Source organism: Arabidopsis thaliana, chromosome 5 (assembly GCF_000001735.4).
Source record: "Arabidopsis thaliana chromosome 5, partial sequence".
Classification (NCBI taxonomy): Eukaryota; Viridiplantae; Streptophyta; class Magnoliopsida; order Brassicales; family Brassicaceae; genus Arabidopsis; species Arabidopsis thaliana.
In genome coordinates this window covers 24,213,777-24,227,158 of record NC_003076.8, presented here as the reverse complement: position 1 = coordinate 24,227,158, position 13,382 = coordinate 24,213,777, and the positions used below count along the sequence as shown (strand labels likewise).

The 13,382-nt window shown below is 37.6% G+C and overlaps 4 protein-coding genes across 8 annotated transcripts; 3 read left to right on the top strand and 1 right to left on the bottom strand.

The window, feature by feature from the left end:
* The first annotated feature begins 244 nt into the window (after nt 1-244).
* On the top strand, nt 245-3,512 carry AT5G60160 (Zn-dependent exopeptidases superfamily protein). The gene is made up of 11 exons (NM_125409.5): nt 245-448; nt 555-690; nt 779-857; nt 948-1,150; nt 1,305-1,377; nt 1,615-1,716; nt 1,811-1,966; nt 2,388-2,561; nt 2,665-2,739; nt 2,828-2,968; nt 3,051-3,512. The coding sequence occupies exons 1-11, from the start codon at nt 376-378 to the stop codon at nt 3,270-3,272; spliced, it is 1,434 nt and encodes a 477-aa protein (NP_200824.1). The 5' UTR covers nt 245-375; the 3' UTR covers nt 3,273-3,512.
* Nucleotides 3,513-3,626: 114 nt separating this feature from the next.
* AT5G60150 (uncharacterized protein) lies at nt 3,627-9,177 on the bottom strand. Of its 2 annotated transcripts, NM_001345400.1 has the most exons (11): nt 8,774-9,177; nt 8,399-8,596; nt 8,048-8,301; nt 7,845-7,927; nt 7,578-7,741; nt 7,332-7,465; nt 6,941-7,204; nt 4,643-6,855; nt 4,444-4,546; nt 4,238-4,318; nt 3,627-3,994 (listed from the first exon to the last, which is right to left on the bottom strand). In NM_001345400.1, exons 1-11 carry the CDS (start codon nt 8,946-8,948, stop codon nt 3,914-3,916), a joined length of 3,750 nt encoding a protein of 1,249 aa, NP_001330192.1. In that variant the 5' UTR covers nt 8,949-9,177; the 3' UTR covers nt 3,627-3,913. The 2 variants fall into 2 exon arrangements, with proteins under 2 accessions (NP_001330192.1, NP_200823.1); NM_125408.3 differs by lacking the exon at nt 7,845-7,927 and having other exon boundaries at nt 3,733-3,994; nt 7,578-7,696; nt 8,082-8,301.
* Nucleotides 9,178-9,409: 232 nt separating this feature from the next.
* On the top strand, nt 9,410-11,212 carry AT5G60142 (AP2/B3-like transcriptional factor family protein). Of its 4 annotated transcripts, NM_001345398.1 has the most exons (6): nt 9,450-9,580; nt 9,695-9,765; nt 9,846-10,255; nt 10,337-10,464; nt 10,551-10,642; nt 10,734-11,211. In NM_001345398.1, exons 1-6 carry the CDS (start codon nt 9,568-9,570, stop codon nt 10,977-10,979), a joined length of 960 nt encoding a protein of 319 aa, NP_001331555.1. In that variant the 5' UTR covers nt 9,450-9,567; the 3' UTR covers nt 10,980-11,211. The 4 variants fall into 4 exon arrangements, with proteins under 4 accessions (NP_001119463.2, NP_001331553.1, NP_001331555.1 ...); NM_001125991.3 differs by having other exon boundaries at nt 9,410-9,580; nt 9,846-10,464; nt 10,734-11,212; NM_001345397.1 differs by having other exon boundaries at nt 9,410-9,580; nt 9,846-10,642; nt 10,734-11,212.
* Nucleotides 11,213-11,642: 430 nt separating this feature from the next.
* Nucleotides 11,643-13,294, top strand: AT5G60140 (AP2/B3-like transcriptional factor family protein). The gene is made up of 4 exons (NM_125407.4): nt 11,643-11,820; nt 11,903-11,973; nt 12,045-12,701; nt 12,837-13,294. The coding sequence occupies exons 1-4, from the start codon at nt 11,808-11,810 to the stop codon at nt 13,080-13,082; spliced, it is 987 nt and encodes a 328-aa protein (NP_200822.1). The 5' UTR covers nt 11,643-11,807; the 3' UTR covers nt 13,083-13,294.
* Nucleotides 13,295-13,382: the final 88 nt, after the last annotated feature.

Sequence of the window (13,382 nt, the reverse complement as noted above, 5' to 3'; positions counted from 1 at the left end):
ATATAAGGAAGGGTATTTATAGTATATGACTACAAAATTTATTTGAAAGTTTTTAAAATGAACAAATTTTTAAATAGTGCGTTAATTCAAAATTTCAAATGAAACAAATTTTTGTATAATAATTTATTGAAAGTTTTTACATAAAAGTATAAAACGTTTATATGAATAAATAACATTTTTTTTATGTACTCATGAATAAATAACTATTTATTTAAAAAACCAATTGGGCTTTGTAATGGGCCAATAAAACTTCTCGGGTTACTAAAATGGAAACGGAACCTCCGGCAAGACTTACACAGGGACGATCGGAAACCGAACATCCATTGGAGTGCTGCCTCACAAAAACCCGAAGAACTCAAGTTAAGAGATCCAGCCATGGATAAGAGCTCCCTCGTCTCTGATTTCCTCTCCTTTCTCAATGCTTCTCCCACCGCTTTTCATGCCGTCGGTATCGTCAATCATCACCCATCTCTTTTCCTTTTGAGAACTATTGATTTTCCGTTGTTGATTCAGTTCTAGTATTGATTGATTGATCTACTATTTATTATGTGTAGACGAGTCAAAGAGACGGCTTTTGAAGGCTGGGTATGAACAGATTTCAGAGAGAGATGATTGGAAACTCGAAGCCGGCAAAAAATACTTCTTCACCAGAAATTACTCCACTATTGTTGCTTTTGCCATTGGTCACAAGTAACCATCTTTTCCTTCTTCTTCTGAAACCAATGGTTCCATCTATTGCTACAATGTTAGAGCTAATCTTTTGGAAAACTTTGAACAGATACGTAGCTGGAAACGGGTTCCATATTATTGGAGCTCATACTGATAGTCCGTGCCTCAAATTGAAACCTGTATCCAAGGTGATTTTGGATTTTGGGATCTTTTTGACATTTTCTCCAGCGGTTTTACTTAAATCTTTTTTGACTAGAAAGTGAGGATTGTGTTGACAGATAACTAAAGGTGGATGCTTGGAGGTTGGTGTTCAAACATATGGAGGTGGACTGTGGTACACCTGGTTTGATCGTGACTTGACTGTTGCAGGACGTGTGATTCTTAAAGAAGAGAAAGCAGGTTCTGTCTCGTATTCTCATCGCCTTGTCAGGATTGAGGATCCTATCATGAGGATTCCTACCTTGGCCATTCACTTGGACAGGTTACCTTTAAATCATTGCTTTGTATTGGAATACTTCTTAGACTCTTTTTTTGTCGTGTTTGCGATAAAAAAAAACATTATTTATTTCTCAGTTACTTTATGTAGAGAAATTAATATTGAACTTTATGTACGTTTCGTTTTGCCTTGCGGACAGGAATGTGAACACTGAAGGTTTTAAGCCAAACACTCAGACACACCTCGTTCCAGTACTGGCAACAGCTATTAAGGTGCTTTTTCTATGCTTGCTATGTTGTCCAGCGTCTCTGCTAAATTTTGTTTCATCTAGTATGGCTAAAGTATTTGTTTGCATGTCACCCACTATTTGAGATCAGAACCCATCTCTGTGAACCCCTTAACTTTTGGCAGATTTATCTATGAAGTCGAAACCATTGTTGTCAAGTTTGTAGCAGACTTGAATTCTTACTTCCTTTGCAATTTATTTATATTGTGTGATATATTTGAAGGCGGAGCTCAATAAAACGCCAGCTGAAAGTGGTGAACATGACGAAGGAAAGAAGTGTGCTGAAACTAGTTCTAAATCAAAGCATCATCCGCTTCTAATGGAGGTCCAGTTGAAATATATAAGCTTTATGGTTTTAGCTTGAATTTTAGATCTTGTTCTGGTTTAGTAACCAAGTAGTCCTCTTTTTAATTTCTTAGATCATTGCAAACGCACTGGGTTGTAAACCTGAGGAGATATGCGACTTTGAGCTGCAAGCATGTGACACTCAGCCAAGTATACTAGCTGGTGCAGCTAAAGAATTTATTTTCTCGGGAAGACTAGATAATCTCTGCATGTCATTTTGCTCTCTGAAGGTACGTCCTTTACTTTTACTTTTAGAGGAGAAAATAGTCCATGGTCTATATTTACTGATCTTAACTGTGCCTTAGTTGGTTTCCACTCATTGCATGTTCTGGAAGAGAATAATAGTTAGTCCATGCTTCACATTTCAAGAGACTTGTGTTTCAAGCCCAATTTAAATTACTCCACCTTGTAGATCTTTCTGTGCAAGTATGTTAACTCACATCTAGTGTAAGTTTTATTCTGGATCACAATCTAAGTTGAACATCTCTTACAATTTGTTCTTCTCTCTGAATGGAATAAATCTACCCATTATGCTGCTGTATATTGATGAACAATGATACAACTTCACTGCAACCAACTTTCCTTGGGTATTTTGGTTCAAGAAGCAGTGATGTTGACGATCTATTTCAAATATTTGAACTTTGTACACAGGCACTTATAGATGCAACGTCATCTGGAAGTGACTTAGAGGATGAAAGCGGAATAAGAATGGTGGCACTATTTGATCATGAAGAAGTTGGCTCCAATTCAGCGCAAGGAGCTGGATCCCCTGTCATGATTGATGCTATGTCACACATCACAAGTTGCTTCAGCTCTGACACTAAGGTAGCAAACCATTCGAGTGATAGACATTAAACTGGGATTGTGTTATACTTTATATAATTTTGTTTTTGTCGCTCATTATAGTTCGCTTGTTTCATCGTTACAGGTGCTCAAAAAAGCGATTCAGAAAAGTTTGCTTGTCTCTGCTGACATGGCACATGCTTTACATCCAAACTTTATGGTAATCATTTCATCTGGCAATATTTTTTTCATTTCCATGCACAGAAGTTGATGTCCATCTTTCATTGCATTTTGATTTCACTTTTTAGGACAAACACGAAGAGAATCATCAGCCAAAGATGCACGGAGGACTTGTCATCAAACACAATGCAAATCAACGTTACGCCACTAATGCCGTAACTTCCTTTGTATTCAGAGAGATAGCAGAGAAGCATAATCTGCCTGTTCAGGTATGATTTGCCTGAGAAAGATTCAAAAAAATGTTCTTACTTATTTGCATATTATAAATGAATGTGGACATGAATATTGTAGGATTTTGTGGTGCGTAATGATATGGGTTGCGGATCGACCATTGGTCCAATCCTAGCAAGCAGTGTGGGGATAAGGACGGTTGATGTTGGAGCTCCTCAGCTCTCAATGCATAGCATCCGTGAGATGTGTGCTGCAGATGACGTGAAGCATTCATATGAACACTTTAAAGCTTTCTTCCAAGAGTTCACTCACCTTGACGCCAAACTCACTATCGACGTTTGAGAGATTCTTAAATCTTACTGCTGTTTAAGTTGGAACTGAAAAGATCCTTTGTTAGGAAAAACTACATTAATAAAAGGATTTATAGCCATGTTATGTGTTGCCTGCGGTTACCATCAATTCACCCTCCCGAATATTCATCAACTTATTACTTAAGCGATTCATTTAATTGAGTGGTTTATCTCAATTATCTTGAAATGAAGAAGATCAAAAGACATATATATGATACTTTTGTTAGAGCTTCGAAAAAGACAAAGACAGAAAGATAACAACTAGCAATGCGGTTTCAGGCAAATCCGTCATGGTCCATGATGATGAACTAGCCTGATCTGGCTCTTAACAAATCTCAATTTTGGTCCCAGGATTGTAAATGTCATGAAATTGAATAGAATATGCACGACAAGTTCACTTGTATTCATCCTAAATCCTGTCAAATATCTCAACATGTGATTAGGGAAAATAGCTCGTGTGGAAGTCATTCATGCCTCAACAACAAGTGCTTTCTACATATTTTATTTCTCAGGTATACAAAATCATAAAGTGAGTGTGTTCAACAAATTTGTAACCTCCTAGTAGTGATAAAAGGGTAAAAACAAATAAAAATGGTTAAGGCAGAAGAAACCGTAGAAGAAACCTAGTTTTCTTCAGTCAAAAGCAGGAGGAAGACCTTTGTTATTATACTTTGTACAGTCAAATGGTCCTACAACTTGGTTGCTCTTCTTGACCTGACCATCACAAAAGACAAAATGGTTTTGCTCGAGTTAGTTTTCTTGAACTGATTATGACATATAATTAGCTTGTGAATGAAGCATCAGTTAATGAAGATTATACAAAAATTAAGAGTTGAATTCTTTCCATAATGTTGTTAGGTAGAAAAACAACCAAATTAATCAAGTTCCAATTTTTCAACTTGTTGTTTCCTTTTATCAACACCAAATGGTAATGAGAGAGGGAGAGAAGGATTATACCGGAGACCATGGACCTGGTTCAGGAGCAGATTTCTCGGTTGGTGAATGTTGCACACGTCCACTTTTCAGTGTTAAAATTTCCTGCATATTTAACAGAAGAGTTCTGCTGAGGCATTGCAGATATACTTATATATCATATGCAATAACAGCAAGTGGGTCTTCAGTTCAACATCATGGTTTCATTCATATATTTGAGATATACATACCTCCCCAGCAGCCTCAATTGCAGCTAACCACTCGTCAGAAAATGGAACAGCATTTGGAGGCTTCACAATTATTGGATCAGGTTTCTTCTCAAGTTTAGCATCCCTGTTGGAAACAGTGACTTATTAGCTCATTCTTAAAATAAACTGCACTGGAGGAATAGAAAAGGTTTACTAGTGGAGACTGGATTAGATTATTTACAGTAGTATCATCTTGTCATTGCCTTCTGATGCATTGCTTTCTGATGTCAAAATGTCATCGCTGAGTACATTGAACTCGTTAATCTGCATATCATCTCTGCCTGAGATAGTCTCCTTCATGGGTATTGGAGTTCCTAGTTCTTCCTCTCTGGGCGCAAATGATACAGGATCAGGAGAGATCTTTACAACTTTAACTTCATCTCCTTCATTGGGGACGAGTTCTTGACCAGTAACCTGTGCACTGAAATCCTTTTCAGCATCTACCTGGAATTCAGCTTTTACAACATAGTTATGCTCAATACGTCCAGAATTTGAATCCTCTTTTGACATGCCTTCAGAGATTCTGGAAAAGTTTGTGCCCTCATTTAGACACTCAGGAACTCCAAATATAGAATCCGAGGAACTGACTGATTCACTTAGTAGAGTTTTAGTTTTTCCACAAAGGTCTGATGCAGTTTGGATATCTTCTACTTCCGGATATTCTTGATTACGGACGCCCTTGACAGAAAACTCATCAAGGCCACTAATGAGCTCTGGATCAGTAACCACATCCACCTCTGTCCGCTCCAATTTATCCTCAGGCTCCTCATCTGAACAATCTGAGTCTGTAACCAAATCCATGTCTTCCAGCTCAGAGTTATCTCCAAGCTCCTCATTTGAATAAGAGAAAACCGCAACAGATGCATCTTTTTCTGGAGAACAACCAACTAATGTTCCAAGTTGATCAGCCTGTTTCATTACACAACCATCATTTACATCAGATGTATTTTCACTGCTGGAACAATTGTATTGCTTCTGTTTTTCAGAAGTTGATTTCTCAGAGAAGGGTTCATGAGATGATTCCAGAGGTTTAATCTCCATCGTAACTTCAACGGAGGAAGGCCTTAGTAATTTCACTTGTTCCATGTTGTCAGCATCAGACGAACCAGTAAAGCATTCTATCTGCATATCAGGCCCATCAGCTTCTTCGTTTCTGATCAAGACATCTATCTCATGACCACCCTCTTTCACCTCAAGGACTAATTGGTTCGACAAATGTTGCTCTTCAGATTCTCTAAACCAGTATTTGCATTCGGAAAATGGACCAATGAAATCAGTCTCATAGTTTTTCTCTGTGCTTTCGCTTATTTCAATTCTCTTCTCCGTTTCTAATACAGATTGACCATCACACACCATGTTATGATCACACAAAACAGAGTTCGCTACCGCATTTACCTCAAGATGATTGCATAGTGATTGAACACAATCTAGTGCTTCAGAAGGCTCCAAAGGTACAGAAACAAATTCAGTATTACCTAACTGATTTTCTGAAGAAGATGGATTGTCTGCATCACCCTTTATTGAAGCCAAATCCCCAAAGAAAGATGATTTTGCAGTGAAGGAATCCAAAACCTCAGGCTGCTTTGCTACATATTCAGTAGAATGATAAACAACTAACGCATCTTTTTCTTCAGAAAGGCAAGGACTAATCTCGTCTTCGTTTCCAGGGTGCAGGCATTCATTTAGAGGTTGTCCAGGTACATCCAATGTATCAGAATCTCCACTAAAATCATTGGTAGTACACATATCTTCTTCCCCCGGATTGCTGACTTTCAACTGTGAGTAGTTGTCAAACAGTGTCAACTCATCGCAAGGAGGACCCTGCATCGTAGAATCCATAGAATCTTTCATTGGTAAAGCACAGTATTCTTCTACTGAGAGGCAAGACTTCCTTTTCTCATCTCTATTATCGTCAGACATATTACTACCATCTTGTACATTATTTTTGCAGCCTGAGGGCGGCAGCGCACTGTTACCCTGGAATTCTTGACATTGTTCAGTAGAAATCTTCTCAGATGTGCAATAAGTTACATCATCCAGAACTAAATTTCCAGTATCACCTTGAATGACACATTGGTGCTGCGGATTTTCATTTATCTGAAAACTCAATGGACAACGCAACACTTTGGATTCTACTTCCTGTGTGCTATTCAAGTCCACTTTCAACTTTTCCTGTGAAGGTTTGAGACATATAGATTGAGCAGAGAATCTTGCAGCTGAATCTGAACTGCCAAAAATTCCAGTTGCTGCCTTGCAGTTGACACCGGGAAACTTTTCAGCAACTTGGGGTTTCTTGAAGGTAGGGATCAAAGAAAAATGAGCGGCTGAACAAACATCAGATCTGGGAAGCTGACTGTGTTTGTCTCCCGCACTCTGCGACGGTTGAGAGTCAGACTGCAAAAATATGAAGTATGTTAGAGTTACAAGAACAAAACCATAGTTATCTCACGATAGAATTCAGTATATTTCAATAATATACCTGACTGAAATAGCCAATTGAAGGTTTTGGCGCTCTTAAGCCTGATGGCTTTCCCAGTCGTGAAACTGCGGACTGCGTGCTTCCAGCTTTATTGCAAGAACTTTGAGCTAACGAGGTGCCCAGAGTAATTACATTAGAGTCTGGAATAACTGATGCATGACCAAGCATAGCCACATCTGATGCAGTCATAGGGCCAACGTTGGATTTTGCAACAACAGAATGCTGTGAGTATGATACTGTCGGAATTTCTGAAGATTTGCTGATCTAGAGTTCAAGAAAATGCAATAGGTTACTCTTAATAGGAAGAATATTGGAAACAAAGCATTTGCTGCAAATTTTTAGTGCATAAACTATTTGCTATATTGGTTTGCAGAGGGCAGCATAGCTTTACCACATTTCTTCTAGCTTGCTTAAGAGAGGGCTTAGGAATTGAAGATTTACTCGCCAGACTGGATTTTGTTTTACTCTTGGTGCTTGAAGTGTTTTTAGAGAAGCTTTCAGATCCTAAGCTCCTCTGAGAATTCTCTGTCATATCAGACAAAAAACCATGTAGCAATATATAAACAGGATGAAAAGTAACAGAACTAAAAAGGATATGAGATGAATAGTTTTTATTTGCTAACTGAAGTGAACATACTTAATTGAGTAGGTTGACTGTTTTTCGCTTTGATTGGACTTTGAGTAGTCCTTTTCATGTTGTTTCCAACTGTAACTGGGTCAGATTTGGTAGTAGGAACTTTAGATATGCTCAGCTCCCTGCAACGTGATGTTGTTGTATGCACATTTGCAGGTCTTTTCAGGGTGCAAGATGGTTAAGGTAAACAAGCAAAAAGAACACAAACAAGACCTGCAAAGGATATCAAGATTGCCTATACACTCAGTACTCAAAGTAAGAAAAGGATATGAAGATGAAGGAGGAGGCCGGGGACAGCCACTGCGCTTGGAACCACTCCTTAAATCCTGAGCTGAGATAACTTTTTTCTGGGCCTATAATGCAGATATTCGACATTTAGATAGACTGCGCCTCAAAATATATATATTTACGCAAGGAAAGAAACGACTTATGACCCTCATTAGCTCCACAATATTTAGGTCCAGTAAACTCACCGAGGAAGATTGGGATTTAGATGGTGATCCGTACTTGGGCATTATGCCACTGACAAGCTTCTTCTCTCTGTTTTTACTATTCACAGGCAAGTCGTTAAATAAGTTTTCTTCAAGTGCTTGTAGTCCTGGTGAAACATTACATTTGGAAGCTGACATTGACTCTCTGTACTCTTCCTGAATGGCAGCTAACCGATCTCCACCAAGATGGCAAGCAGTTCCAGTTATTTTAGATAACTCAGATGAATCCAAAACACCTGGTTCATGACCATATCACACATCTTAAGATTCTTAGTAACATAGACCAAATCTTTGACCTTTACTACTAACAGGAAATTGGTAAAAAAAAGTCACCTTCTTCCGTTGAAAAAGCTCTATCCCATGCTAAACTCTTGCGCAAATTAAACCCTGCATTCTTTTTCTTCTTCTTCATCTGTTGTCGCTCCACACTCAATTTGGGCAATTCAACTTTAGCATTCTCCTTTCCTACACTATCTGTATCAACTGAAGCGCATGGCTGCTCCCTGTTGTTGCTGGTGCCTGTTACTCTTCCTGCAAAAAGTATTAACCTTCATATATCCGCAGAATACACAACATTTATACTAATTTGCTATTTTATCAAATTAAGATTTAAACAATGCTAATTCAGATGCTTAAACACTCTAACAAAGGGAGAGAGAAATTATCAGAACGAAGCTCGGATCGAGAACGAGAAATTGAAGCGCTTACCAATTGGGGAAAAAGGAGGCCGAGTAGGAACGATACGACTAGATCTAGGGATTTGGAGAGGTGAGCATTTCAAATAACTCTTTCCTCGGCTCGAATTAGTTTTCTTCGGCGTATTCTTCAGAAGCCAATTATCTTCGTCGTCTTCTCCAGAGATATCTAAGAGATCCTTATCCATTTCTAGCTTCTCTTTCGAGCCCAAGATCTGACGATTAGGAAATCCGGAATCCTATAGCTAGGTTTTTTCAAACTTACACTGAGAAAATCTCTTCGGAAGTTGTAGGCGAAAATCCTAGTCGGTAAATCGGAAATTGTTCGGCCGATGGAAGAGACGACTGTTGATAGAATATCCCGGCCTCGTAAGCGGGAAGAGGTTGAAAAACTTGAAATTGAAAGAAGATCGGACCAACGTTCTCTATAATCTCAGGTTATTATTGTCATTTAAAGCAAATCGATTGGGCCGGACTTTAAAGCCCATTTATTTGAATTTTAAATTCTCGTTCACCCTTTATTGGTTTGGTTTGGTTAGGATAATATTTTTTCGGTTTGATTAAAATCATATCGGTTCGGTTCATGGAGCATTGAAGTAAAAGTAGTTAGCACATGTTTTATTTTTCCATTTGTAGCAATAAGCCTAGAAGACAATACAGTCTCTGTGTTATGCTACAAAAGGCAAAATCTCTAAAGCAAACCAAAAGATCGGAGATCTATTAACAAAGCTCTTTTACTTTTCTATTTTCAAGAACCATTTTCACCTTCACTTTCACTAAAAGAGTTAGGGTTTCAAAGAGGTGAAGATGATGAACAGAGGTTTCTTCTTTAGACTCTTGTTTTTATGTTAAGATCTTTATGCTATTGTTTGTTCTTGATTCTCCAATCACATAACCTATCCTATGTTCTGATTTTTTTCTTGCTTTGGAACAGGAATTTCTGTGGATGATTGTCTTCCAAAGTTCTTCAAAGTGTACTTACCTGATGATTCCGGAGATGATTTGGTAAAAATACACTTCTCTCTCTGTTTTTGGTTATATGTAGATTTTTAGTTTATTGAAACTTTTAGATCCTTCCTCTTCAGGAATTACCCATCTCTTTCAACAGCTTTTTACCAAAGTCGTTGCCTAAAAATGTAATTGTTAGAAGCATTTATGGAAACATCTGGAAAGTGGCGTTTAGGAAGTTTTGTGGTGATAGTGAGAGATTTGTTATGGTTAATGGGTGGAAGAAGATAGTCAAGGACGAAGATTTGAAAGGTGGAGAGTTCTTAGAATTTGAGTTTGATGGCTCTTGGTGTTTCAATTTCTGTATCTATGGTCGTGCAACGTGTAAAAGGCTTAGAAGTTCAGTGCAAATCACGGTTCTTGATGACAATGATGATGGTTTTAATGATGATCAAGATTATGGGGAAGAAGTTAAATCTAGTGAAAATTTCATAGTTCTTGATGATGATGATATTAGTGATGTTCAAGATTATAATGAGGAAGATACATCTAGTGAAGATATTACAGCTCTTGATGATGCTGATAATGATGATATTAATGATGTTCAAGATTATGTTGAGGAAGATACATCTAGTGAAGATATCATAGTTATTGATGATGATGATGATGATGATGATCAAGATTATGGTGACGATGATCATGCTGATGTTGAGAAAGAAAGATGGAGAGGAGTCAAAACAGAGAAAAAAAAGAAAGGTATAATAGAAACTTTTGTCTTGTGAAGTTAACTGAGACTGAGAGCATCACTGTCTTTTTATTTTCTTGCGTATAAATTTTGATAGGTTCTTCTGGAGAGCATGACAGACAATATCTGGATAATCACATGAACCCTTTCTTTACAGTGAACCAGCATCGGCAAATAAAATATAATATGGTAAGAAATGTGAAGAAAGTCTCATGTCTTTTTGCATTTTCATTAAAATAATGTACCACTTCTGTTTTATGATGTTATCTTTGTAATGCAGCTGCGCATACCAACTAAGGTCATAACGAAGTATGGCTTACACTTCCCTGAGTTCATCAATTTGATTGATCCACTCGAGAAAAACTTTGGTAAATTGAAGAGGAAAGTTAAGGGTCAAACAATCAAGGGATTCCGTAGTATAATCAGAAGGAATAATGTGAAGTTGAATGACAAGGTGATTTGTGAGTTAGAAAAGGAGATGGATGGTCTTGTTCGAGAAATCAAGGTCCATGTTATAAGAGGATGATCTCTTGATAAGGCTTTATGCGTTAACTCCAAGACATTATCTATTTTTACTTGAGAGTTTTTATATGAGTAGAGTACTTGGTTTTATGAATCTTATTGGTTTTCTCGGAACATAATCGATGTTGATGCTTTCTATACACTTCTTGATTTTGTTTGTTTGTCTGAAACATGAAGTGCAAAAGACGATCAACACAGTCTTACAATAATAATGTATACTAGAGCTATAGATTTTGGGAGAAATCATTATGAATGGTTCACACATCAGGGCTGTTTAAAACCTGCGAGTTCATGTAAAAAGAATGTTATTACTCTCTATGTGATCATAAGAAAAGCATTGGCATAGGAGGAGAATAATACTAAGATACTTGGAACTCTGCCACTTAACACTATCTCATTCTTCTTTCAAGTTTCAAGTTTCTTGTTCAAGAATTGAGATGTCACAAGTCCTTCTTTCTCTAATATACCCTTCTCGACTCTTTACTGTGGTTCTTTTGTTTAAGGACGATAATGTCATTTACACGATATAGATTGAACCAAACTTAAGGCCCATTTCTTGTTTTTTGTTTGGGCCTTAGCGATACCTTGGTCCGCTTAACGAATTATTTTTGAATAAGAAGAGTACTATTAATGGTTTGTTTTCCATTTGAAGGAAAAAGCATCGAAACAGAGAGAACCCTCTGTTTTTGCAAGTTTTTGCTACAAAAGGCCAACACCTTTAGATCAAATCACATCTGGAAAAACTTGGATCTGGAGAAACTTTGTTCACCTTTTTATTTCCGATCAAAATTAGGGTTCAGAGTATTTCCAAGAGCACAAGAAGTTGACGACAATGAACACAAGAGGTTTTTCACTTCTCTGTTCCTGATTCTTCCCTTGTAATGTGCTCTGTACATTGATGTTCTTCCTTTTCTTATTTTGGAACAGGAAATTACTCTAATGGTTTTACTTCAAAGTTCTTTAAACCGTACCTTCCTAGTGAATCCGGTGATGATCTGGTAATAAAACACACTTCTCTTCACTCTGTTTTTTGTTTTCTGGTTGCTTGAAATTTGTAGAAACTTTTCAGGTACTACCCATTTCTTTCAACAGCTGTTTACCAAAGTCTTTGCCTAAAACTGTAACTGTTAGAAGCATTTCTGGAAACATTTGGAAATTAGGGTTTAAGAAATGTGGTGGTGAGGTTGAGAGATTTGTTATGGTTAGTGGTTGGAAGAAGATTGTAAGGGACGAAAACCTGAACGGTGGAGATCTCTTGTCATTTGAGTTTGATGGCTCTCATTTTTTTAATTTCTCTATCTTTGACCATGAGACTACGTGTAAGAGGCTTAAGAGAAGTTCAGAGCAAAGCAAGGACATCATCAAAGTGGGATCTGATTGTGAAGAAGAATCTCAGGCTAGTGATGATGTTATCGTTCTTAATAGTGATGATTCTGACGATTCTGATAATGATTATTCTGTTGAGGATGATAATGTTGCTGAGGATGATGATGGTCTTGAGGATGAAGTAGATGTTGAGGCTGAGGATGGTTATGATGCTAAGGATAGTGATGGTCTTGAGGATGAAGATGATGATGAGGCTGAGGATGGTTATGATGCTAAGGATGATGATGGTCTTGAGGATGAAGATGATCTTGAGGATGAGGATGACGAAAGGCGGTATCTGGATGATCACGAGAACCCGTACTTTACTATGACACTCAATCCGAAGAAGAAGAGCCAATTGGTAAGAGAAAAAAAAACCTGAATATTTAAGATCTTTACACACTCTCCATTTAACATCTTTGGTTATGGATTCTTATGTGAATAAATTAATAAGGAATATCTCAATCTGTTTTATGATGTTTGTTTCTTGATGCAGCACATACCGGCTCATGTCATAAGGGACTATGACTTAACCTTCCCGGAGCGTATAACAGTCGTGGACGAAATGGGAGCATTGGAGAAAGCAATCAAGATTCAAAAGAATGGTTGCATCTTTGTCAAGGGATTTGGTAGTTTCATCAGAAGGAACAAAATGAAGATGACTGACAAAATGATATGCGAGCTTAAGAGGACTGGAGGTAATCTGGTTCACACCATCAAGGTCAAGATTATCAGCGGATGATCTCTTCACTAAGCTTTTGTGAGTCTTATGTGTCTTAGCTGTGAGTGGTTTTTATTATGTTACTAATGGTAAAATGTCTATCTTAGGATTTGGTTTATAACTAAGGATTTGGGCGTGAGAGATGTTTTCATGTTGAATTAAGACTTTCTATATAGAGTTCATGTCTCATTAAATCTCTCTGTTTTCTCTTGCAACAAACTCTTGAGTTATGCCGTCTAGACAAATCTTGTTGCTTTGTTGCCTGCAGTAAGTAGGGCAACGTCCTCCAACGGATTCATACAAATAGTACTTACATTGTTC

Bases quoted from the DNA above. Each gene is read 5' to 3' on its own strand.
- AT5G60160 (NM_125409.5), top strand. From the start codon at position 376: ATGGATAAGAGCTCCCTCGTCTCTGATTTCCTCTCCTTTCTCAATGCT. The intron at 691-778 runs GTAACCATCTTT...AACTTTGAACAG, and splicing joins GCTTTTGCCATTGGTCACAA to ATACGTAGCTGGAAACGGGT. The intron at 1,967-2,387 runs GTACGTCCTTTA...CTTTGTACACAG, and splicing joins TGTCATTTTGCTCTCTGAAG to GCACTTATAGATGCAACGTC.
- AT5G60150 (NM_001345400.1), bottom strand. From the start codon at position 8,948: ATGGATAAGGATCTCTTAGATATCTCTGGAGAAGACGACGAAGATAAT. The intron at 7,466-7,577 runs GTATGTTCACTT...CTGATATGACAG, and splicing joins CAGTCAACCTACTCAATTAA to AGAATTCTCAGAGGAGCTTA. The intron at 7,205-7,331 runs GTAAAGCTATGC...CTTGAACTCTAG, and splicing joins AGCAAGCTAGAAGAAATGTG to ATCAGCAAATCTTCAGAAAT.
- AT5G60142 (NM_001125991.3), top strand. The intron at 9,766-9,845 runs GTAAAAATACAC...CTTCCTCTTCAG, and splicing joins ATGATTCCGGAGATGATTTG to GAATTACCCATCTCTTTCAA. The intron at 10,643-10,733 runs GTAAGAAATGTG...TTTGTAATGCAG, and splicing joins GGCAAATAAAATATAATATG to CTGCGCATACCAACTAAGGT.
- AT5G60140 (NM_125407.4), top strand. The intron at 11,974-12,044 runs GTAATAAAACAC...GAAACTTTTCAG, and splicing joins GTGAATCCGGTGATGATCTG to GTACTACCCATTTCTTTCAA. The intron at 12,702-12,836 runs GTAAGAGAAAAA...TTCTTGATGCAG, and splicing joins CGAAGAAGAAGAGCCAATTG to CACATACCGGCTCATGTCAT.